We start from the raw sequence: 24,310 nt of genomic DNA on the forward strand, positions 1-24,310 counted from the left end.
TTAACAGTTGGGATGGGGCAGTGGGGCCAGATGTAGACTCTTTTGGACCAAGCTGGATGTGTGGATGGCTCCTCCCACACACAGATGCCAGAGGAGCTGCAAAGATGTGGGCAGCTTCAAAGGCACTCAGAGACCTGGGGCAGGGGGTACAGGCTAGGCTTCATGCCCATCTACCAGGGCACTTTGGCCACTGAGCTGTGCTGAGCACATGAGAACCTGTCACCTCACCAGGGCCTCCAGAATCTTCCCAACCAGTTGCCATGGGATGGGAATTAACATGACCGGGGACAGAGGACAACTCAGTCCACCTCTGGGGCTGTCTCTTCCTCCTTGCAAGACACTCAGCCCAAGTGGAAGTATTTCCGATTGACTCTAGCCTTGGGACTTCCTGAAAGCAACCAGTTTCTTTAACCATGGAAATTCTGTCAGATTTACTGATTATCAGCATCTCCTGGGGATTTCTGTGTCTGTCTGTCTTTCTGTCTGTCTCTCTGCCTCAGGCATTCTGAATGAGAAGGGCTGAGGTAGGGCCAGAGCCACTGTTAGTGTTTTGCTTTTTGAGGCTCATGCTAAGTTGCCCAGACTGGCCTCGAACTTGGGATTCTTCCACTCAGCCACCACACCCAGCTAGTCTGAGTTCGTAACAAGCACCCCTGGCGCTCATGAAGGCATACCGAGGCAGAGAGCACAGACGGGTCACTGGTGAGGCTGCTAACTGAGACAAGGCAGATCCAAGGGCTACAGAGCCCAGGGCATTCCTCTAACTAGGACTGAGGGACGCCTGATGCTTGCGAGGCTTGTAGGGGAGCAGTGAGGTGATGATGACAAGAGAGGAGGTGATCCCCAGGAGGGCTGAGGCAGTGGGAATGGACAAGTGGGCAGATGAATACCCCAGGGGTCCCTCCTCACTGAGGATGAGCCTAGCTGCCCGCTGTTTCTTTCTCCAGTGGCTTTGGGGCAAGTCTGCCACTGCCTGGCTGGGGTGTGGGGAAGGCTACAGTGCAGACTGGAGAGGAGGTGGGGAGGAGGGAGGAGAGCATGGGCACCTGTGCAGGGGCAGCCGGGGCAGCAGAGGCACAGGAATCTGGAACTTCCCTCCATTGTATCCCTAGCTACTCCTGGGACGGGAACTTTCTCAAGATCTCAGCTGCTGTATGCAGATGGAGAGCTCAAAGGGAAAGTGCCAGCCCACAATAAGTCAATAGGCCGGAAGCACTTCCTTCAAAAATTGTTTATTTGCATGTTTACCTGGCAGGCTTTCTGTCCACCATTTTAGGGCAGCAGCTATTTGTTGCCTTGTTTTTCCTCCAAAGCCAAGACGGCCTTTCACAAAGGAACCCTTTGGTTCCCAAAGCAACATCAGGCCCCCCTCACACCCTGCCCACGGAGAATTCAGTTTTCTTTGTGCTCACTGTCATTTGCCAGGGCCGTCACTGGCTGATGGTCAGACTAGTTTGTTGAACTTGGACATCCTTAAGCGTGCTGGCTCAAGGAGGCTTTCCTGGGCAGCTTTGTTGGTGTCCCCCTTGGCCCGACATAAGGTTTAGCGTCCTCGGACAGACCTGCCCTTACACTGACTGCTCTTCTCCAGAATCCCGGCCTGATCCCTGTCCAGCAGGTCAGCGGGCTGCACTGCCACCTGGTGGTAGATGGGAAGCAGCAGCTCTCCGCGAACCGTCCCCTGGCCCTCTAGGTCCTTGGGGTCATTTCAGAGAGCTGGGACATCTCTGGATAGGGGAAGACAGGCCAGTAAGGACATCTGGTGAGGCGAGGGGATAACCCTTGCCCAGTGAGATCAGTGCCTGAGATTGCCCCTAAAACAGACTGCATATGCTAGCTCAGAAATGTGCTCACAGTCAACTCAGCAGTCTACAGACAGCTTTCAGTCTGTCCCCTTCCATCAGGCTCACTGTGCTTTGTAAAGACCATCAGTTATTATTTTAACACATATTATAAAATATAGTAAGGGAACAGTATAACAACTCTGCCAGTCTGACAGCTTAGATACAACAGATTCCCTGAAACACACATCACCAAAGCTTCTCCACCAGGAAACAGATTAGGAGAACAGTTTTATATAATAAAGAAGCTGAATTGGTGGTGAGAAACCCCCTATGAGAGATTTAAAAGAATAGCTGGGGATGGTGGCACATACTTGGAATCTCAGCACTGAGGAAGGCTGAGGCAAGAGGACTGCAAGTTCAAGTCCCACTTGGGTAACTTAGCAAGACTTTGTCTCAAAGTAAAAAGGACTAAGGATATAATTCAGTGGTACAGTGACCCTGGATTCGATCCCTAACACTGCCCCTCCCCCCAAGAGCCAAGTCCACTAAATGCAGTAAATAAGAGAGTAGACTTCCTAAATCATTGAGGTCAGCTTTTCCCTGATACCAAAGAAATTACTAACACACACTAAAAAAGTTGCAAAAAAGATAGTTCTGAAGACATTGCTGTAATGTAGGCACCTAATATGGACATTTGAAGGCAAATGGATCTGAGGACTACACTTGAAACAAAATGGACAAAATACTTGATGTCTGATTGGAAATTCTAAAGGAACATTTTGCCACTATCATTTTGTTATTCCTTATTGGCCTAAAATGCTTCAGTTTTTATACCTTGTATGTTCTAAGAAACAAATTTCTATGGCATTATGGGTTGAGCATCCCTAGTCCAAAAATACAAAATCTAAAACTTTTAAAGCATTGACAGGAAACCACAAGTTGGAAATTCCACAGCCAGCCCCACATGTGTGCCAGTCCCAACCCAGGCTCTGTGCATTGTATAAGCTAAGGATGGTGTCCCAGTCCTGCTACTTGGAGACTAGGCAGGAAGATCACAAGTTCCCAAAACTGGGGAACTAAGAGACCCTGTCTCAAAAAATAAACAAAAGGCCTGGGGATTTAGCTCAGTGGCATTGCACCTGTCTTGCAGGTGCAAGGTCCTGAGTTCGATCCCCAGTATCAAAAAACCCCACAAACAACAAACAAAACAAACAAAAAACCCAAAAGACTGGGGGTACGTTCAGTGACAGAGTATTTGCTTAGCATGCTTAAAGCTGTGTTAAAATAAAAAAGTATAAAATTACCTTCAGGCTGGGCATGGTGAACACCTGTAATCCCAGCGCTCTTGGAACCTGAGGCACTGCAGGTTGAAGGCCAGCCTGGGCAACTAAGTGACTTTAGTGCGACACTGTCTCAAAATTAAAAAATAAAGAAAGGCTGGGGGTGTAGCTCAGTGCAAAGGCGCTGGAGTCAATTGCTGGTACTGAAAAATAAATAAATAAATAAACAACCTTCAGGCTACACGTAGGCGGTGTATATAAAACAAAGAATTTCGTGTTTAGACCTGAGTCCCCTGCCCAAAATGTCTCATTGTGTACATGCGAATATTTCCAAATCCAAAAAACCTGAGATCTGAAGCACTTCTCGTCCCAATTATTTTCAGACAAGGGATACTCCACATACTTCATACTTCCGTTCATACTTTTTTTTTTTTTTAAAGGATTTTGTTGGAAATGTGAACATCTTAAAAATCTCAGTGATTGCGGCTGTGTTTGGCGTCTCTTCGTTTTATTTTTAACGCGCTAGACACCGCCCACCGTGAGTCCGCGGCTCGGCTGCCCTTGAGGCGAGGTCTTCACCAGCTCTTTCTTTCTGCACAGCACCGCTCTGGTGTCTTCCTCTGTCGCCCTCAGCCCGCGCCAGCCGCTGTCACTTCCCTCTGGGCCTCTGCTTCTACACCCGCAGAAGAGATGACTGAGCTAACTTTTAAACTAATGCTTTCCGGACTCTGAAGAGCTCTTTGAGCTTTAAAAACATTGTTTTTCTCCATGATAACCTAACTCTCTTGCTCTCTGGACATAGACCTTTTGGACTTCCCTAATCTCTGCTCTCTTAGGGTAAGAAACTCATTTCTGAGTTCTTTAAAGCTGACAAGGCACAAGGAGAGCCCAGCGTGGTCCTCTATGAGTGGCCCTCTCATTCCCTACCTTCTAACTACCCCTCAGTCTCCCTCACTCCATTATTCTTCTGACAGTTTGGAAGCCTCAAGGAACACAACAGGCTGCTCTGAGCTTCCCAGTGGCCAGAGAGAAAAGTTACCAATGGCCTTAGAGGAGTGTTGCTCAGGACCCTCAGTCTCCCCGAGGACTGAATTCAGCAGCCCCGGTGAGGGTCAGCACCATGAAGGCAGGACAGGCCTAGCTCACTTGCCCCCATGCTCCCATACCTAACAAAATGCCTGGCACACAGTACTCAGTAAGCGTTTGGGGAATTAACGAGTGAAGGACAGCGTGGACACAGGAACGGTGAGCCTAAGTTTTGGGCAGAACCACTCCACAGCACAGGGTTCCTGCGAAGGCGCCAACCACTATGCCGCAGGCACTGCTGTCAGCTTCCCTTCTGGAAGACCTCCTGGGTTACCTCCTCCTAAAGAGAGTGCCGGGGGTTCTCACCATGCAGAACCAGCCTCCTGTCATGCAAGTATTCATCTTGCAAGAATCTGCCATCTGTTCAGCTATTATTTCCGGGAATAAAGCACTGGGGTAGGCTGCGGGTTATAAAACAAGGCTCAAGGGGTGGGGATGTTCATCAGTGGTAGAGCAGCTTGCTTGACCTGGAGTTTCATCCCTGGAACCACTACCACCACCACCAAAAAACCCCCCACAAAAAACAAAAAACACGTACACAACTTAATCACATTTCCCTTTTAATCCTGGCTTCCAAAAGTGAACATAGGGGCTCAACTAGCCAGCAACTCTGCCACTGAGCTACACCCTCAATCCTTTTTGTTTTTTATTTTGAGATAAGCACTAAATTGACCAGGTTGGCCTAGACCCCTGTGTCTCAAGCTCCTAAGTAGCTGGTATTATAGGCAGGCACCACCGTGCCTGGTTGGCCTTTTTTTTTTCTCAATTGGATTTGTGTGTGTATCTGTGTGTGTGTGTGTGTGTGTGGTATTGAAAAACGATCCCAGGGAACCCTAAACTGTATCACCAGCCCTTTTATTTTCTAATTTTGAGATAGAATCTCACTAAGTTGCTCATGCTGGTCTTGAACTTGCAACCCTCCAACCTCAACCTGCAAAATAGCTGGGATTACAGGCACGTGTGACCACACCTGAATAACTCTGTGTGTGTCTGGGGGTGGGTGCATTTGGGAAAGTTTGAGACAGGGTTTTGCTGTGTTGCCCAGGTTGGCCTCAAACTCATGATCCTGCTGCTTCAGCCTCCTGAGTGCTGAGAATATAAGCATGTGCCCCTGAATCTGGCTTTATTATTATTTTTATGGGAAATGCTTTGGGAAGGAGGTGAGTGCAAGTATGGAAGAAGATACAATTCCTCCACCACTTCCTGGCACCAGCCCCTAACTCTGCTGAGAAAATCCAATCACAGAGGAGGCTCTCTGTGCTTCAGGAAGTGATAATGGCCCCCATGATCCGCAGCCAGCGCCCCACACACCTGCTCTCTTTGTCTGCATACATCTCTATGCACAGGGGGTTGATGGTGGTGTCCAGGACCACCCAGGAGCCCCCTCGGAGCTCTGCATAGGGTGGGAGGTAGATCAGGATGGGCTGTTGGTACTGCCGGAGGCCGTCCACAATGTAGGATCCAAATTTCAGCACCTGGTCATACATGTCTGCAAAACAAGGCAGCATCTGGTGAGGGGAACTGAAGCCCCCACTTGTCCACACACAAAGCCCCAGCCTCAGTTGTCCTGGGGCCCTGAGAGAGTGTGTTTGGCTGGGAGGCCTGGGGAGCACTGAGGACTGGCTCAGGTACAGACTGCTCCCTAAGGGCCCATGGGGAATTAACAGGTCACTCACCTGGACAGGTCACTCACCTGGCTTGGGCCAGGGCCCTCATCGGTAAGGGGAGGCACAGGAAGTGACCAAGTCTAAGATCCTGTTCATCCTGGACTGAGCAGTCTCCCCCATGACTGTCTCCGCCCTGCCACGTGTTTCTGGCACACAGACCCCTCCCCGAGCAGAACACAGGCCCTTCTCCCCGGCCCAGGGTGGCACGGCCCTCACCCCCTAAGACACATCCTCCAAGTGCCTGGGCCCCGTGTGGTGACAACAAGGCAGTGACCTCATCCACAAGGGCACCGTGTGCCAGGGCTCAGCACACTGGATCCTCACCGCGCCCTCTGGGCTTGGTCTTATTCTTACCCCCTTTCACGAAGGATGGAAACTGTGGCTCAGAGGGGTCAGGCAGCCAGCAAAGATGCACAGCAGATCTGCCTGTCTCCCACGCCAGCCCTTTCCTCGGCACCCACAGAGAGCCACTGTCTCTCCCAACATGCTCGGTGGCTTAGACAGCCCTGCACGACTCTGAGGTCACCTGAGGCCCAGTCAGCCCCAAGGGAGGCAGATGGGCACATGTCCTCCTCAGCTTGCCCTGAGGGAGGTGACTACCCAGGTCACTGGGGAGCTTCTGAGGTCAAACCCCTGCCATGCGACTCAGTGTGACCCCCAGAAAGTCACGCTGCCTCCTGCTCTGTCCCTCAGCTATAGTACTGGGCAGTGTCACCGGAACCGCCTCCTGACACTGTAAGGTGACAATGGGAGTGAGCCAGAAACTGGCATCACCGTGCAGAGGGACACAGGTGGGACTGGCCTCACCTTTCATGCCCCCAGAGAAGCCCCTCCAGTTGGCAAAGACCACCAGGGTCAGCTTCTCCCGGTTGAAGTCCTTGATGGCCTGGGCTGTCTTGTAGGCTGAGTCAGGGAACCACACCTGGCCTGCCTGCTGGAATATCTGCAACACAGAGCCGCCTGGATCAGACGACAGCCGCAGACATAGGGGCAGTGCCACAGCCTCGCCCTGCTGACCAGGCCACGTGAGCCACTCTCGCACCAACACCAGAGCCAGGCTCCAAACGAGGGCCGGAAGCTCATCCCTCAGGACCTCAGGGAACCTGCTCCCTGAGGCCCAGGGAGACTCCCAGTGTTCCCATACACAGGCTGATACGGATGCAGCACCAGGCAAGGCCACAAAGGGCCTCTGCAAAGCCGACCCCAGGACCCACTGCCAACCTCTCTGCAATTCCAGGATGGGCTTCGGGCAGTCTCAGAAACAGCAGCAGGGGAATTGAGGGAGGCAGAGGGGTTGTGGACCTTTATCATCCCCAGGAAGAGGCAGACAGTGCAGAACATGATCCTTCCAGTAGGGGGAGCCAGAGGGACAGGGATTGCCTGCCAGGGCCCAGGACCTGCCAAAGCCACGGCTTCTCCACCAAGGGCGGGGGGATGGGCCACCACGCCAGGACCTATCCTGTTGGCAGAGCAGCGAAACCAGCAGGCAGCCAGGGCTCCTGGCCCTCACCTTGGCCTCAGAATCCAGGCTGGCAGGGTCGGCAGGGATCGCCGCCTCCACGGTCCGTGTTTCTGTGGCGATCACGCCCACAGGGACGCCCCCCAGCCTGGAAGATGTGACACAGGAGCTGGGCGCTGGGCGGCACCCGGGTGCATCCTGGGAACAGCGGGGCCTGTCCAGCCCAGGCCGCAGGCGTGGCTGGGCGTGGGGCTGAGGGTGTGTGGAGGAGAAGCCTGCTTTAACTTGGGGGTTATTTTATTGGAAGGCAAAGGAGAAGCTCCCGAGTGACAAGTGCCTCCCAAGATGGCGGAGCACGGATGCCCCTGAGTGGGGAGAGCTGGCACTGCAGGGCCTGAAGCACCAGGATCCGCCAGGACTTCCTATGTGGAAGGCCACGCCCAATACCATGTTTAGGAGTTGAATATTTACTGCTCAGGAGATAAATAATAATGATAATGGCAGCCACTCCTGACTTAGTAAGCACCCAGTAATATCTTAAGTGCTTACCACAATAACCCTTTGGGGGGTCGAATTATTACCCCCATTTTACAGAAGAGAACACAGAGGCCCAGAGAGAATGAAGGATGGGGCTGTGGCTGGACTTCAGGTCTAACTACAGGACCTGGACTATAGCTATGACACTGTGCCAGGAATCTGAGCGGTCATTTGTCAGGAACCGCTTTGGGCTCAGTGCAATGGATGAACTTTCTGGCAGCAGGAGCCTTAGGAAAAGATGAGGCCTACGCTGCTAGCGTGAGCGCCTCAGCTCTGAAAGTGTTCAAGCAATGAAGCCTTCCACCAGCAGTGGAGCACAGTAGGGCCTCTGAAGTGGAGATCCCGGTATTCCGTTCCTGCAGTTTTCTGGTCAGGCGCCCCGGGCCACCTTCTGGGTCCCAAAGGGGATAGTGAGTGTCACAAGGGGCCAGGGTCCCTGCCCAGCAGGGCCTGGCTGGGAAGACATCTAAGGCCACAGCCAGACAAGTCCAGACTTCATGAAGCCATTCATCATCCAGAAAACCTTTCCCCAAATTGGCTTTTGCTTTCAGAAAATCCTGGGGCCGAGGAGAAAGTGTCCCTGGCAGCCCTGGGGCTTAGTGCCTGAGAGTCCCCGTGCCTGGTGAGGTCAGGTGTGTGCGGCCTGCTCCCATCTTCAGCGTTACCTGGCTCGTCCCACAACCACGGTTGGGGCCCAGGGTGCCATGATTTCCTTGAAACTTCCCTGGTCGAAGAATCTGCTCTGCCAGGTTCCCTTCAGTGCTGTGGGCAGAAGGCAGAGGCCCAGGTTGGAAGGTAGATGAGGCCCCCAGCGTCCACCTGGCTGGGGAATCTCTCTAAGGACAACCTGACTTGGACCTCATGCCCCCAATATCCTTTTCCCCTACAACTGTGCAGATCCCAACCCCTCACCCAAAACAAAACAAATAAAAAACATGGCTGCAAAAACTGTATTGAGTCAGAAATTCAGTCCATGTGGAGCATCCACCTCTCTTCAGCTGCCTGTCAAGGACAGACACACTGAGATCTGAATCACAGTCCTGTCGCCTTTCCCTAGAGGCCAGGGAGCCAGTGACTGCCTTCCACAAGGTGGGGTTTCAGGAAGGGACCAGCTGCCCTGAGAGCTCATGCTGGGCCTACTGGCTGCAGAGTCATAGAACTGGGAAGAAAGTCTTCAGCTTCCCGGAGAAATGCAATATGAGGATGCCAACCCCAGCTCTGGCTGGAGGGGTCATGGTAATTTAAATCCACAGCCTAGCACAGACAGCCATGGTTATGACAAGAAGAGAAAAGGCACCAGCAGGCAGTGTCTCAAGCTACAGGTATGGGAGGTTAGGAATGAATTGTCTACTCCAGCCCTGGCCTCATGGTTGGCCCCACACCATGGAGAAAGTTGCTGGTAAGAAGCCCAACATTTTCCAGTTGAGATAGAGCCATCCCACTCAGTGCATCCAGAGGGGAAAATCCCAGAGAGATGGGAAGGGGGAGAAGCAAGCTGTGGAGACTCTTGCTGGCCAGAGGCTGGCATGGTCCTGAGGGTCACATATCCTGGAGGAGCTGACTGATGCCTATAGCAGCAGCACATGCAATTCTATACTTGGGATATGATGACAGGGTAGCTCAGCTTTCCTGTCTGTTCAGGGTGCTCAGGATGTAATAACTCATCTCCAGGAGACAAACCCATCCCTTTCAGAGGGGAGGGAATGTGTGTTCACATGTGATTGTATGTGGGAGAGGCCAAGGTGCCCATCCTGGGAAACTCATAGAATCTCCTTGCAAAGGTTTAGCCAAACAGAAGCAGAAGAGGAAGGAGGGCTGGACGGAGGCCTTCTGCTCGGAAACTTTAACATTTTGGCACCACATTTCCCTCCTATGTGACCACAGGGAAGCTCAGGGAGGGAGGCCATGCTTAACTTTTGTTGTTCAATGTCCCAGGAAGGGAATAGAATAAAGCCTCCATCCCCTCTCTCCCCCTACATTTGAGCTCAGGTGTACCCTTCCAGGATATGGAATCAAAAACAATGCTTTCACCTAAGTGCTCTTTTACCTTGGGCTCAGAAAAGGAACCCAAGTCCTAGGTCCCTGGCAAAATACTTGAGGACTTGCTCGGGTGAGGCCTTCCTGCAAACATCCATAGGGATGTCTGGATGGGAGAAACTCAACTTGTCAATGGGGTCGGTGGGTATGATGTTAGGGAGTGGGCTGTGAATATCCTAGAAGAGAAAGCCAGGTCACCAGCTCAGTCTCCAGTACTTGTCAGTCCTAACTATGATCTGTTCACACAGTTTTCTCCTCTGGCTATGATTATGCCTGGTTATGTAGCAATATCTTCTCTCTAGGGCTTCTGAAGCCACTGTTTTAGTTGGAAAATGCTGTCAAGGACTGGTCATCCATGGATTCTTTTGGACTCTAGTTTTTGGAGTCCAGAGTGCATTTGGGGGTTGGACTGATTCAATGAAAGTGGGACCTGAAAGAAAGACTTAAAGGGTTGCTATTGGTTACATAACTGCAGATAAGAGGAGAACATTTTGAAAGAAAAGAAAAGACTGACTGCAAATAGTGGTAATGAGAACAGAGAAGGGAAAAAGGAACACTCAGGGATAAGAAGTGACATTTGCGATATTTAAACTTGGGGTTCTTGGCAGAAGGTCTGGGATGGGCTGAACTCTAGAAAGCAATATTTCAGAAATAAGTGTAACAAAGACTAATAACCCCACTTATTTGTATAGAATACACTCAAACAGAAACCTTGTGCACTCTTATTTACCTCTTACACAGCTGTGCAAAGGATCCCACGCTGGTCATGATCTGCAGCTCCAGCAGCAGCAGAAATGGGTGTCAGAGAGTCATTATGAGCTTTGGCACCCATTCTTTCAGCTGTAGAGAGGACCACAGCATTGGCCTTTGGGTGTGGGCACTGCCACCACTTTGGGCAACCTGTGCAACTCAACCAGCTTAACCCACCCAGGCCCTGGGTGCACGAGTGGCCCATTACCCCGGGGCCAGGAGACCCACTGCCTCCCCTATCACGAGCCTTCCTCCAGCTCCAGTTCACAGAGCAGATGAGGCTTCCCTTGTAGGACCAGCCATGTCTTCTTGTCTCTTTTCTGGGTTGTCTGCTGTCACCAAGTCCCTGCCTCTCCTCCCCAAATAAAGGGCCCTGAAGGCCAAGCTTGAGGCAGGAAAATGAGACTGGCAGATTTCAGCAGCTTTATGTGAGAAAATGCTGGATGTATTCTGACTGGATGCAGACAGGGCTGAGATTCTGAGTGATTTTCAGCAGCTAGCTGGGAGAGAAACCAAGTTGATATGGGTTTTTAGAAGGGGGCTATGATCTGGAGTGGAATGTTTATGACCACGGGTCTAAGGACAATCAGCGCAGGTGTGCATTTAATACTGGACTCTCTGGGACCGAGGAAATGCATATTTCATCCTAAATTTTCTTATGGCTATTGTTCTGTTTTCTGAGAGTAGCCTGTTGTTTGCTGAGGATGGCATGTTCGCTGTGAAGGTTTCTTTCAGGAGAATCATGATAAACATGGTGGGTGCTTTCATATGTGCTATCTTAACAAGTGAGTGATCTTTATCCCCACGGGTTATGAATGAACCATAACACAGACACCTGAAAGGTAAAGACAGATGTTTGTCCACAGTCAAGCAATTAACAAGCACTCAAATTCAGCTCTGCTCCCTTCTTTCCATTTTCCCAGTGTCTTCCCAGTTGTTTTTACAGTAAGACCACGGGATACAAGCAACAGCATGCTCCTTTCTTTCTGGTCCAGCTACTTTGGTTCCTTCAAATTCACCCTACCCCTTCCAACCACAGAGCCTTTTGCCACATCCTTTTAAAGCTCTCTCTGTTTGTGCTGCCTCCTTCCCCTCTACAGTTCTATCACCTACTGGAGAAGGCTGCATGGTGCCCCTGATCAGGATGGAAGCAGAGAGGGTTTAATCCAAGGGAGATCCTGGTCCTACAGAGATAGATCCAGTCAAGGACCTGAATGAGAGGTCTGGGGACTGGGTGAATGCTTTCCTGGAGCACAGCCTTCAGCCCCAGAGGGACTGGAAGAAGAAGGGAGCAGATGCCTGGCAGAGTCCAGGAGTTCTTATGAGATCAGTATTTCCAATAAAAGCAACTTTTACTGACATATGCTTCAAGTGCCCTCTACGTGTCTATGATGCAAAATATTTCCTTTACCCATTTTCTCAATGAGCTCCACTCCCAGAGGTTAAGATTTCCCTAGAATAACTACCTCCAGCTAGTTTAAGCGAATGCAAAATGCATAGGAAAAAGGACATTTGGCATCAAAGCCTATTTGAAGAAATGCTAGTAAACAAAGAAAGATGATAAAAATACGCTTTCATTATGTTTCCACTTCTATTTCTAGAGGAGGGGGAGATACTACATGTATTCACATAACTGAACATTTCTTTCTGCCTTTCTCAAACTTGTTAAGCACTAATGGTGCTCAGTGAAAACATAGCTTTCTTGATTTCATTCATCTGTATTCGATGAGACTTGTTATTTTCCAAGACTTGAGTGTGTCCATTTCATTTGATTTCATACCAAGGTGGCCAGGAGAGTCTCCTGGGGCTTATAGTGAGGTCCCCTTCTGTTCTTAATTACGGAAGACCAGATGGGAAGAATGAGGCCCAATTGGCCTCCTTGGTGAGCCCTGAGAAGAAAGAGGACATGCAGGTGTGTTAATACGCTGCAGGGAAAAGTAAATACACCTGAGATTAAGTTGGTTACCCAAAGAAGTACCATGGAGGGTGGGAAACAGATGATTCCTGTGGAACTGCTTGTGCCTGTGCCTGAGTGAATAAAATCAAGGGGGGATTCAATGTCTAAGGGAGACATGAGCCCCCTGGCCTTCAGATCTTAACCTGTTTCTGTGTCTCTTTATTTTTCATCCTTGTCACCCCTTGGTCAGGTTTGAGCTGGTAGGCTGGTTCCTACGCTTAATCCTGGCCCCTATTTGCCATCCATTTGGTTCTTTTATTTTATTCAGTTTCTTCAAGTCAAGAAATGAAACACCTAAATTAAAGTTAAATAGGAAGCAAAGCTGCATCAAAAACCAAGAGTGTTCCATGGTTTTTTTTTTTTTTTTACAAATGCACTCCATACCTTTAGTCACAAAATTTTGAAAAAATAAAAAAAATTACTAATCAAGTGACTTTAGTTTTACAGGAAAACTAGAGCATTTTAATGGAGAATGATCATACTAAAATAGATATAACTATAGCATCTCTCAAGTGCACAAATAAATGCACATTTTGTGAGGTACTCATTAATTCTTTTGTTGTAAAATAATTCTAGTTTTAATTTCTTGGAAATTGCCTGATTATGGACTGTGATATTAATTCAATGTATTAATCCTTCAGCTTTATACTCTTAAACCTTTAATTATCACCAGAAACTGCTTAATGGTGCTTTTAATTGTGCTAAGGAGACTTACCATGATATCTGCAATCTAAAATATTTCTAAGTGCACGTTACGGTTGTTAACCATTAGCACATTATTGTAAGGCAGACATCTAGAACTTATTCACTTTCTATAACTGAATCTCCATGTCCAATGAACAGCAAGTTCCATTCTCCTCTTCTTCAAATCCTGGAAACTAGTATCCTATTCTATTTTGATGAGTTTGTCTATTTTAAAAGGAAAATTGTGTAGTATTTGCCCTTTTTGATCAACTTATTTCACCATGCATGATCTAGAAATTCCACTTCTGGATACCTCTTTACAGGAACAGAAATCAGGATCAAAGACATCTGTTCTCCCATGTTCACTGAAGCGCCTTCATAACAGCCAAGACGTGGAAACAGCAAAACATTACTGGTTGAATGGCTAAAAAATTGGTATATCCATGTATAATGGAATAGTGTTTTGCCTTTAAAAAAGGGACCCCCCTACCATATGTAGCAGTGTAAATGCATTTATTTTAAAGTAGCCATCAAATTTTGGTTGGAAAAAATGGAAAGTCCCATGTAACCTATCATCCATACAGATTACAAGTGAGACCCTGGACACGGGACAGAAAGCATATACTGTACTTCAAAATGCTGAGAAGAAAACAGTACAGGCAAATAAGGACTAGTGTCCAGACATGAACAACAACCTGTAATAGGCTGTTACGTGGTGGAGTCCTTCCTCCTGTGTCTTTCAGCCTCCCCCAGGGGAAATGAATTCAGGTAGGCAGTGAAGGGTAAAATTCTGGGACCAAACCCTTGTTTCTATGTAGAGAAGGGTGAATTTCTAGGATGGTGGGCTGGCATTTGAGAGTTAAAGTGGTCATCTCCACTTTTTTTTCCCACCAGTTACAAAGTTTTTCTGTAGCCTCAGCAGTAGCAGACGGACCTAATAAATCACCTATCTTTATAGGGAACAGATAAAGAGACTTCTGTTGTCTGAAGAGCAATGGAAATCTCCATAATGTTTTTACTATTTTTCTGTTGCTGTTTGCCTGAGAGTTACTTGTCATGTGGAAGTATGAGGGGTTCTTACCAGTGGAAAATGGTCGGTAGGATGCTAAAGAGGAGAGAGCTGGTCTATGTAGGAGCCAGTACAAGTCCTAGACTTACACTGATCTGCACATGCACAGAGCAAAAGCTCTGAGAAGTGACTGTGATGTAAACCATCACTAGTCTCACAGAGGAGCTGAGGGGCGGGAGAGCCCTGGGACACCGTCACGTGGCAATGGCCTGGGCCCCGCAATGAGAGTGGAACAGCTGTGCACTGAAGGCAAAACGCCGAGAGTGGTCTGACCCTGCTGTGTTGACTGCTTAGCCAGACAACAGAAAAAAGGAAGAGGAGCACTCTCCTGAGGATTTTAATAGTAACCGGAGTCTTACAAAATAATCGGCAAACTGCCCAGGATATTACCCCAAATTACACAATAAAATTTGCACAAAATTAGGAAGAGCAGACCAATTCTCAAGGGAAAAGTCAAGAATACAGCACTGAAAAAGCCCACATTAAAAAAAAAAAGATCATGGAAAGCGTCTATTATAACCATTCTCAGAGGAAGAAAGGCAAATACTCTTGAAATTAATGGAAAGAAATATGCTTTCATCCGAGAAATAACAAGTGTCAGGGATCTTGCAGGTCAATAAAATGTCAATCTGAAGAACAAAGAAAAAGAACAAAAATTAAGAGGATGTCAGAGATATGTAAAGCAACATCAAAAGTTTTAACTCATGTATCATTGGAATGGATGAAGGAGGAATAAAAGGGATTGAGGAACAAAATATATAAGAAAAAAGTAGAAAACGCCACAAATTCATGAAAAACAGGTCTAAGATGCTTAGAAATTTTCACCCAACACATGCTCAACCCAATAAACATCAAACATGAAGATAACTCTTAAAAGTACTCAAGAAAATGACATGTCCAATATAAGGAAATTTCAATTTGAAAGTCTGACTTCTCTTCAGAAAATACACCAGCCAGAAGAGATTAAAAGAACATCTTGAAAGAAAAGATCAATACAGGTGCTGTGTGTTTGTGTGTGTGTGTGTGTGTGTGTGTGTGTGTGTTATTCTTAAGTATTGAGGGCCAAACAAAAATACAAAGGTTGATGAAGGTGAAAGAAAACTCAAGAGAATTTATTATTAGAATACTCTCTGTAGAAATATGCAAAAAGAATTTCTTCAGGTTGAAGGTCAATGACAGGAAAAGGAAGGGTGGAATTTCAGGAATAAAACAGAAATTGAATGCTAAATATTTGGATAAAAGCAATTGATTATTATTCTCTAAAGTTCATATATATATATGTGTATATATATATATTTCCATAGACTAGAGGAGAAAACAATCCCTGACTGCTGCAAGGCTTCTGTATCTCACTTAGAATCCAAACGAAAGGAATCTAGATGGTGACCATCAAGCCCACTGTGAAATAATTAGGACACCTAATATTACCCTCAGATCAACTAAAACACAGTAACAAACTCCTATTCCTAGGCATTTCACCAAGAAAAATCAAGGTTGTGTTTTCACAGAAACCTCTCTGTGAATGTTTACGCTGTTTCATTCACAGATTCTACATACAGAGGTGATCTCATTTTTCCTGAGTGAGGTTGTCATTGTGTTTTGGTTGTTTTAGGAAAAATGCTTGGTGTCTTAACACAGTACCTTGGTTAACCTTTTCTTTCAGTACAGAAACATATTCTTTCAATCTCTTCTGGCTGGTATATTTTCTGAGAAATCCCAAACCTTCACTTTTCTACCCTTATATTTAACCTACCAATATTCCCCAGTATTTAATCTGCTGTGAATCTTATCTAGTGCAGTTTTCATTTCTGGTACTTCCACTTGACAGCTCATCCTATTTTCTTTTTTTATTAAATTTATTAGCACATTTTTCCTGATACATAATGCCAATTTTCACTGTGGGTATTTGGTACATGAACATGATACACCTTAATTCTTTTTTTTTTTTTTTTGTGGTACCGGGGATCGAACTCAGAACCTTGCGCTTGCAAGGTAGGCAACAGCGCCACTGAGCTAAATCCCCTGTGTCACCTTCTTTTTTTTTAATGTAAAACTATTTATTGACCACTGCTCACCATTATTTACAATGAAGTAAACAATATACAGTAGGATAACATTCTGACTACTACAAAGTTATTTTTCTGGCTTCTCCTGAAACAGTAACCCAAATACTGAAGGTTGAGCCTACATGTAAGGAACAAGTTGGGGTCAAGAAAAACATGCAGGTCCATAATTTAGATTATAAGTTTGTTCACTCATTTATTCTAGCAGGTCCTAAATTGTGACCACCTCTAGCCACTCAGTAGGTTTCCATGAGCCAAGTCTTAGACATAGACGAATCCTGACTTTGAATACAGATTTCAATTTGTTGTAAGGGAATGGGTCATGAGCAATCTTTAGTGTTCCCTTAACAAGTCTTTCTTAGCTAATTCAAACAAACCAGGTTTTGACTAGTTACCTTATTTGGATGGGGAAGTTGTTGGTAGTGATACAATTTTTTTCAGGAATTTTCAAGCAATCTGCTGTATTTTTGTAACTAAACACACAGATGTAGATTCTGATATGGCTGCTTTGAAAATACTCACTTTAAGCTGTCCAATTAACCACAGAATCATCTATTTCACTTGAAAGGTTATGGCTTCAGGAACACTTTCAAGTTAACTGTGATTTATTTCTTAGGGTGCTCAGAATGATAGCATCTCAAACATGGGCTTATCACCCATAGTTTCTGTTTTGGTGAATGTTTAAAAACAAAATAAAAAGCATTTACATACGTATTTTATTTATACACACACAAACAAAAAATTCAGAATGGTCCTTAAGTACGTGAGCTAAAAATGAGTTCTGTTTGAGTTTGACTATGGATAATTTTCCCAATATTTAGAAAAGCAGAGGAAATATATCAGGCTATCAAATGTTGTTTTCTGATAAAGGAAGCAACTACAGAAAGCTTTTTATTTGTTCAGAGTAACCAGTGCTATTGATGCAAAACAAAACCCAACAATTTCCCAAAATACTTTCAAAACCAACATATTAAACTTGATTTTCATTAGAATGCTGTTTTTTTCACACTAGTGAATCAAAAGCCAAGACCCATATAATATATATATATATATATATATATATTTATATAAATGATGTAAGTTATTGAGCTTCATCTTCTGGACAAGAATGCCAAGTTAGTCTCTCTTCATAAAAAACAATTACAATTTGAGAACACTTCATATTTGCCTCTTTTGCCAGCACCAAGTCAGCCTCATCTGAATCTTTTCATTTCAAGAGAAACATCAATTCTCCACTATTGCCTGTGGCACCAATTATTCATTCAGGATCAAGACTGCTAGCAAATCCTCTAGGTTTGTCAACAGCATCTCTTTTCTTCTTTGATTTGCTATCATCAGATTTACTGTCAGATAAAGATTTTCTTTTTGTACCGTCTTTTTCTTTACCAGCTCTACACTAGATGGCAGGAGCATGGAGTGGGTGGGAAGGGACATGATGGGCTTGGTACTCAGCTGGGAAGGGAAACTGCAAGAGGGGAAGGGAGCAGACTAGAGATTTTCAGTTGTGACTATTTGGGATCCTTCACCTGAAGCTTCCAGGGGACAGGGAGTCTGGGAGGGCAGTTATCATGGGCAAGAAGAAATCATCCACTTTCCTCTGGTTAAGGGTCTAATGTCTGGGAAAGAGACAGAGGTGAATCCAAATGAAGGAATGAACCTCAGAAAGAAGCCAATCCCAGTTGGATCCAGCCTCAGAATTCCGTGGGAGTACAGGTGCAGCGGGATCATATCTATAAGCCAAGAAACTTCTGTAATATTTACCCAACTTCAGATTACCAGATCCAGGAGACTCATGATTCTTCTGACTGCTCAATTCTTTATCTCTCCTTCATCATCCATGATAAAATAAGTGATGACAAGAAGATTTTCCTTTGAAAATTACTTTCTGATTCTGCTCTTGACTCTCATGTAAACTCAAGGCAAAATTCTCTGTTGCAGAGGAATCTATCAGAAACTGAACTTGAGGTTTGAACATAAATGTGCATAGTGAGTAATAAGCGTGGAACCAAAAATATTTGAGTTCAAACACTAAGTCATCTTTGAGGTATTGAAAGGAGTGAACAGTGATCTGAAAAAATGACACAGGAAAATGAAATGGAGGGTCTCAACAAATCTTATGACTTAGACAAATCTTTTTTAAGAGTATCAAGAGAAAAAGGAATAAGCCAGCTTGGAAGAAAGGGACTATAATTTTTACATTACATGAGATCTGATTGTAAATAACTTCATGCCAGTGAACTTCGAAACACACACCAGTTGTTAATTTGTATGAAAACATAGATGACATATGGATCCAGACACAAGAGTCCACCCTTAACATCAAGACATTGAAGACTTTGAAGGGAGAGCCATGGTGAATGCTACATGGACTAGGAGCTACTCAGACAAGTAGGTAAGAGCCAGGGAGACATTCAAAGGGTGTTGAAATAGTGCAGGTAGTGTGGAGTGTAGTGACCATGGGGAAGCAGGTGGGGCACCTAAGGGTGCAGGTGAAATGATGCAGAGTGAGTCTCTTCAGTAGGAGGCATCCAAGAAATGAGGTCCTTCCGCACTGCCGATTAGACAAAGTAGTTTCAGTGTGGTGTAGTTACAAATGTGCAAGCAGCTTAGATAGGGAGGGCCATTTCCCTGATGTGACAGTGCTGAACGTACTGTGCCACAGCCTCAGTGATTTCACATGTCAGGGTGTTTCCTGCAGACACAATGGCCTGGGAGACCAAGATCTAGTTTAACTGAGCCACTGTCTGCAACAGTCTATTGGGAAACAGCCTAACTACCTGTCAGCAAGGGCCTCAATTGGGAAGTCTGTGGCTTCTGAGGGTCTCCCAGATGTAGGGAAATAGTAAGCTGTCCAAGCTGTCTTGCTAAGTGGACACAACAACCCTAAGAATCCTGTACAACTCCATTTTCTCTTGCTAATAACTGAATACCTTGGCTTGAGCATAAAGAAAAGAGGTCCGAGGCCAGGGATTTAGCTCAGTGGTTCTGCTGCCTGCCTCACAAGTGCAAGGTCCTGAGTTTCATCCCTGGTACAAAAAGAAAAAAAAAAAAAGAAAAAAGAAAGAAAGAAAGAGAGAAAGAAAGAAAGAAAAGAGGCCCACTCCGGCTCAGGGTTCTGGAGGTCCAAGGTCAAGGTTTTGAATTTGGTGATGTCCAAATTCAGATACAGAATGCAGTGTATGACTGTGAGCAACATCTCCCCCTCCTGATATAATAATGGAGACTTACTGAAGATGTGTCTTTATTGCTCTTGCTTGTTTACCCATGTTTACACAAATAAAGCATTATTCTATTTCCTGTGCATTTTGCTCATACTAGTTGGGAATAGTAACTCTAAGAGAGTCTTACCTTCTGGAAGTAAAAGTTTTTGAGTAAGGGTAAAGTACACTTGTTCAATCACGGACACAGAGGCTGCACTTGAAGAAAGGTATATCAGTGAAAGTGGGAACGGAGCCTCAGGTATTTGTACTTGTATTTGTAGCAGCATAAATGCCACATCATTTGAAGTAGCAAACTTGAATCAATACGATTTATTATCATCGGCCTTCAGATTTATAGAACAATTACAGATATTCCCAAAATTAATGATAGTTCAATTTCGGATTTTTCTTTTTTTACTTTACAGTGGTGTGAGAGCAACATGCCTTCAGTAGAAACTGCTTCAAGTTTCAAACATTGATCTTTTCCCAAGCTAACAATATAAGGTACAATGCTCCTTCTCTATGCTGGATGGTGGCGCAGGCTCCGGGTCAGCCATGCAACCACGAGGGGACACAGCAGCCACTTTGCTCGCGCTATGTTGTGAGGCTGGGATGAGTGGCAAAGTCGGTATACTAAATGCATTTTTCACTGAAGATGTTTTCTGCTTGCAGAGTTTGCCTCACAGTGAGTTAAGGAGCATCTGTACCGTTTAAAAACACTTTTCTATGGTCCTTCCCACTTATTGCACATAAGAAACCTAAGAGGAGGAAATTGGCGCAGTTGATGAAATGAGCAGACTCCTAAGAGTTCTACAGGGGCAGGGCTGGGATTTGAGCGCCAGGATCCCGAGTGCTCACTGTCACCACCTTCAGCACCCTGACTTCTTGGTCCAGAACCAGCTCATCACAGAAGCACCATTCATGTAAGAACCCGCTGACTCTCGGCCAGGCGCCCTCCATTCAGTCTCCCTGGGGTCGAAGACTGTGCTCCGGGAAGGCATCCAGCCTGTCCCCGGGGGTCTCATACAGGTCCGGTGTGAGGTCCATCTCTGCAGGGCCACCTCTTGGAATAAGTCCTCTGCTTCTGCCCAGCCCTGCAAGGGGCACTGTCCAGCCTTTCCCCAGCGGGCTGAATAGAGCTTCAGAGGGGGAAGGAGACAGCATGGGCAGAGAAGGATTTCGCCTTTTCTGCTTGGGCAGGGAGAGGGGAATTTCTCTTCTGGGCTGCTTTAAGCTTGTTACTCAGCCTTCCCACCAGCTCCTTCCTACTGATTCCATGTTGTAAAATGGAAACTAAGTTTACATAGGCAACATTTTTCTCTCACTGCTTTAAAGCTTTAGGGAAACATGGCGGGTGTGTGTGTGTGGGGGGCAGTTCTCACAACCTCTCACTTGGGAATTCCCCAGAATGTCCTGGAACTGACCTCTCTTCTTTCCCCCTTCCTTCTGCATGGAGAGATCTAGATTTCATAGAGGAAGATGCACACTCATGTAGTAATTTGTTAGGGAAAGTCTCAAAAACTAGCGCAAGCCTCTCTAGAGAAGTTTTTTTAGCTGTTTTACTTTCAACTATAGAACTTGTATCTGGTTCTGTTTTATAATTTATATCTTTGTTTGTCTTTTCCTTTTTAAAAAATTTTAATTTTCATTAGTACATGTTTGCAGTACATAATGATTACATTCATCATGGGGAGTTGGTACATGTGCATAACACATCTTTAATTATTTTTTACATCCTCTCTCCCTTCCTTTCCCTCTCCAGTAAAACATAATTCTCATACTAAATTTTAGATCTTCAGACATAGCTACTTTTTAATCTTTGAATTCATTTGCAGTAGTTATTACAGTAGTATAGGCTTTGTCTAGTAAATCCAATATCTGGACTTCCACTGGGACTGTATCTGTTGGTTGCTTTTTTCTTAGGTATCAACCTGAATTGGGACCTTCCAAGAGCACCCTCAAATTTGGTGCTTCTCTACAGGGACCAACCACACTGAGCATGTAGTCATGGCCTTTGCTTATTTTCTCCCTTGGAAGGTCCAGATCATGGCACTGAGCCCTGTGTATCCTCATGGAACCCACCATGGATTCCTGGAGCCCATGGTCTTCGTGCATCATTTCAACATTTGATTACTACAGCTTTCCCATGAATCACTACTGGGAAACTGCTCTAGAGATTTGGGATTTTTAGGGCAACCATAACGAGAAGCTTATCTGGAACATAAAGTGACAGTTTAAAAAATCAATCTTTTTGTTTTGCTGAGAAAAACATTATGTGGCCACTGAGGCCACCTTGTAACGCTGAACAGTAGTTTGGATCTCTGTAGGGGCAGGCACTTCTGGGAACATACACAGATGCTGGAACTTCTAGCGCGGTGACCAGTAATTCCATGCTGAGTGGTAAGTGCAGTTCGGTGGTCCAGAGCATCATTACTGGGGCCATACACCAGGATCGTATTTTGGATCTTACCCTTCAGAGCTTGAGACATGCACATTCATCTCTGGACTACAGTTTCTCACCTGAGAAGTGAGGACACTGGGCAGACCCCAGGGTTGGTCATGGAAGGCTGGAAGAATGATTGCATGTTCAGTGGGCAATAGTGATGGTTTTTTTGTAGAAAGTTGACACTAGGAGTTGTGCTGCAGTATAAAGGAGACATATATCCTGGACAAACACACACACACACTCACATGCACATATAAACAATACTGCACTTAGATGCACATGTAGGCACCCCTCGCACTCATGCACATGACCCCACACCACCTAAAGGGAATGCGGCTGCTTTCAGGGACGGGAAAATATTGTTAAGTTTCTGACTCAGAGGTCCAAGTTGATGACCTGGAATGACTGATCAAGGCAGAAAGATTTATTAGTGCAATGCCAAGGTTCTGAAGTAGACACTTCAGCCCATTCCTTAGAAGACAGGGTGGCAGTATTCAAGCCTGGGGTAGGGGGCAGAGCTTGGGCCAGGAAATGAAATGAAGTTAGCTGGCTTTAAGCCTGGATTAAAAGTTAGGCCACTAGGGGGCGGTCTAGATAGACATGCCCCTTATGGCATGGCCCTAGTTCTCTACCCAGATTATAAATTTCTTTACCACACCTCAAATCTTTCCCACCAAGAAGTGGCAGTAGGGTAGTTCTTCACACTAAAGCCAGCATGAAAGCTACGCTTTTTTCATTATTTAGAATTTTTTTTTTCTCTGTCAGGTGCTTCCAGGATGGGTGCCCTTTGAGGCCACCTGCAACAACAGACAACTTGTGCTGTGTTCACCACATCTGTGGCACAAGGAAGTCAATTTAGATGAGTGTCTGTGACATTCTGTGCAAAATATTACTGATTGCACAATCATGCATAGGTTGAAATACACACCGAAACCCACTAATATGTACAATGGATGCATGTTACCAAAACTTAAAAATATTATCTCAAGGTCAATCAACTTGTATGTTAGGAAAGTGAGAGGAATGTAGCATTGTGGAAGACAAGAACACAAAATTAAAGGAGGAAGTAGGGCTGACAGAATCAAATGTTGTTTAAGGCAAAAATAAAATGTCCATAGATCCTATAGGATTTTTGATTCCCTAGATAAGCACAAGTCTAGTGAAACATTGGGAGAAATTACAGTATCTTCATATTAATGAGTGTAGCACACTATCTTTCAAATTCCAGAAATCATCCCATGCATTTATCCTTTTTTTTACTGTGTTAAAGTTTATCTTCTTTATGTGAGATTTTATGCTCTTAACATTAATCCACATTCATTTGGATCCATTGAAATGTTTATCTCATCTGTGAATTTTGTAAAAATTAAGATAATTTCTGGGTTGGGGATTTAGCTCAGTGGTTTCGCCGCCTGCTGTGCAAGTGCAAGGACCCGAGTTCAATGCCTGGTACCAAAAAAAAAAAAAAAAAAAAAAAAATCAGTAGAAAAAAAAAGGCCTGGAACTTAACTGGAAATTCGAAAAGGAGGTCTCAGAAATTAAAATTTACCAAAAAATCTCAAAAAATATGTCTATGAAAATATACATTAATATTTCATGTTTTAAAATTAGTTTTAGACTATTAAAATTCTGATATATGAACCAAAGGTATCACCCCCCCCAATTTTATAAATTATGAAGGTAAGAAAAATCTCATTAATCACAGGACACATTGTAATATGTTCATTTTATTTTATTTTAGGTACTGGGGTTTGAACCCAGAGCCTTCACACTGAATCACATCTCCAGCCCTTTTTAAAGATTTTTTTGAGACAAGGTCTCACTGAGTTGCTCAGGGTGGGCTCAAACTTGTGATCCTCATGTTTGATGCATGTTCATTTTTGAACATATATTCTTCCCCAGATTTTCCTGGAAGAATAAATCTTGTGGATTCTTCAGGGTATAGAGGATCAGAGAATCTTGATCATCATTCATTGAATCTAAAGAAAAAAAAGCAAAGACTAGACACTGGTTCAAAAGTAGATATTTTGGTGAAAGTAGACAAATAGGATTGACTGCTAATGTTAAAAAAGAAAGTTTTCAGGGGCTGGGGATTTAGCTCAGTGGTTCCGGTGCCTACCTCACAAGCGCAAGGACCCGAGTTTGATCCCCGGTACCAAAATAAAAAAGAAAAAGAAAGTTTTCTAATATCCACATCTAGAAAAATTCACATGAGGGGAAATTTGGGGTCTAGGGAGAGGGCAGCCCTAGGAAAGGGAGTGCTTTCCATTTCTGAGAGTACCTGAGATTGA

The 24,310-nt window shown here is 45.3% G+C and overlaps 1 protein-coding gene across 1 annotated transcript; it reads right to left on the bottom strand.

The window, feature by feature from the left end:
* Window positions 1-4,545: 4,545 nt before the first annotated feature.
* LOC147821980 (acetyl-CoA carboxylase 2-like) lies at window positions 4,546-7,791 on the bottom strand. Its single transcript, XM_087198145.1, has 3 exons — window positions 7,328-7,791; window positions 6,625-6,760; window positions 4,546-5,639 (listed from the first exon to the last, which is right to left on the bottom strand). Exons 2-3 carry the CDS (start codon window positions 6,629-6,631, stop codon window positions 5,413-5,415), a joined length of 234 nt encoding a protein of 77 aa, XP_087054271.1. The 5' UTR covers window positions 6,632-6,760; window positions 7,328-7,791; the 3' UTR covers window positions 4,546-5,412.
* Window positions 7,792-24,310: the final 16,519 nt, after the last annotated feature.

This window comes from Heterocephalus glaber, unplaced genomic scaffold, assembly GCF_053883595.1.
Source record: "Heterocephalus glaber isolate CG9 unplaced genomic scaffold, H.glaber_assembly_v1.0 deba00001687, whole genome shotgun sequence".
Classification (NCBI taxonomy): domain Eukaryota; kingdom Metazoa; phylum Chordata; class Mammalia; order Rodentia; family Bathyergidae; genus Heterocephalus; species Heterocephalus glaber.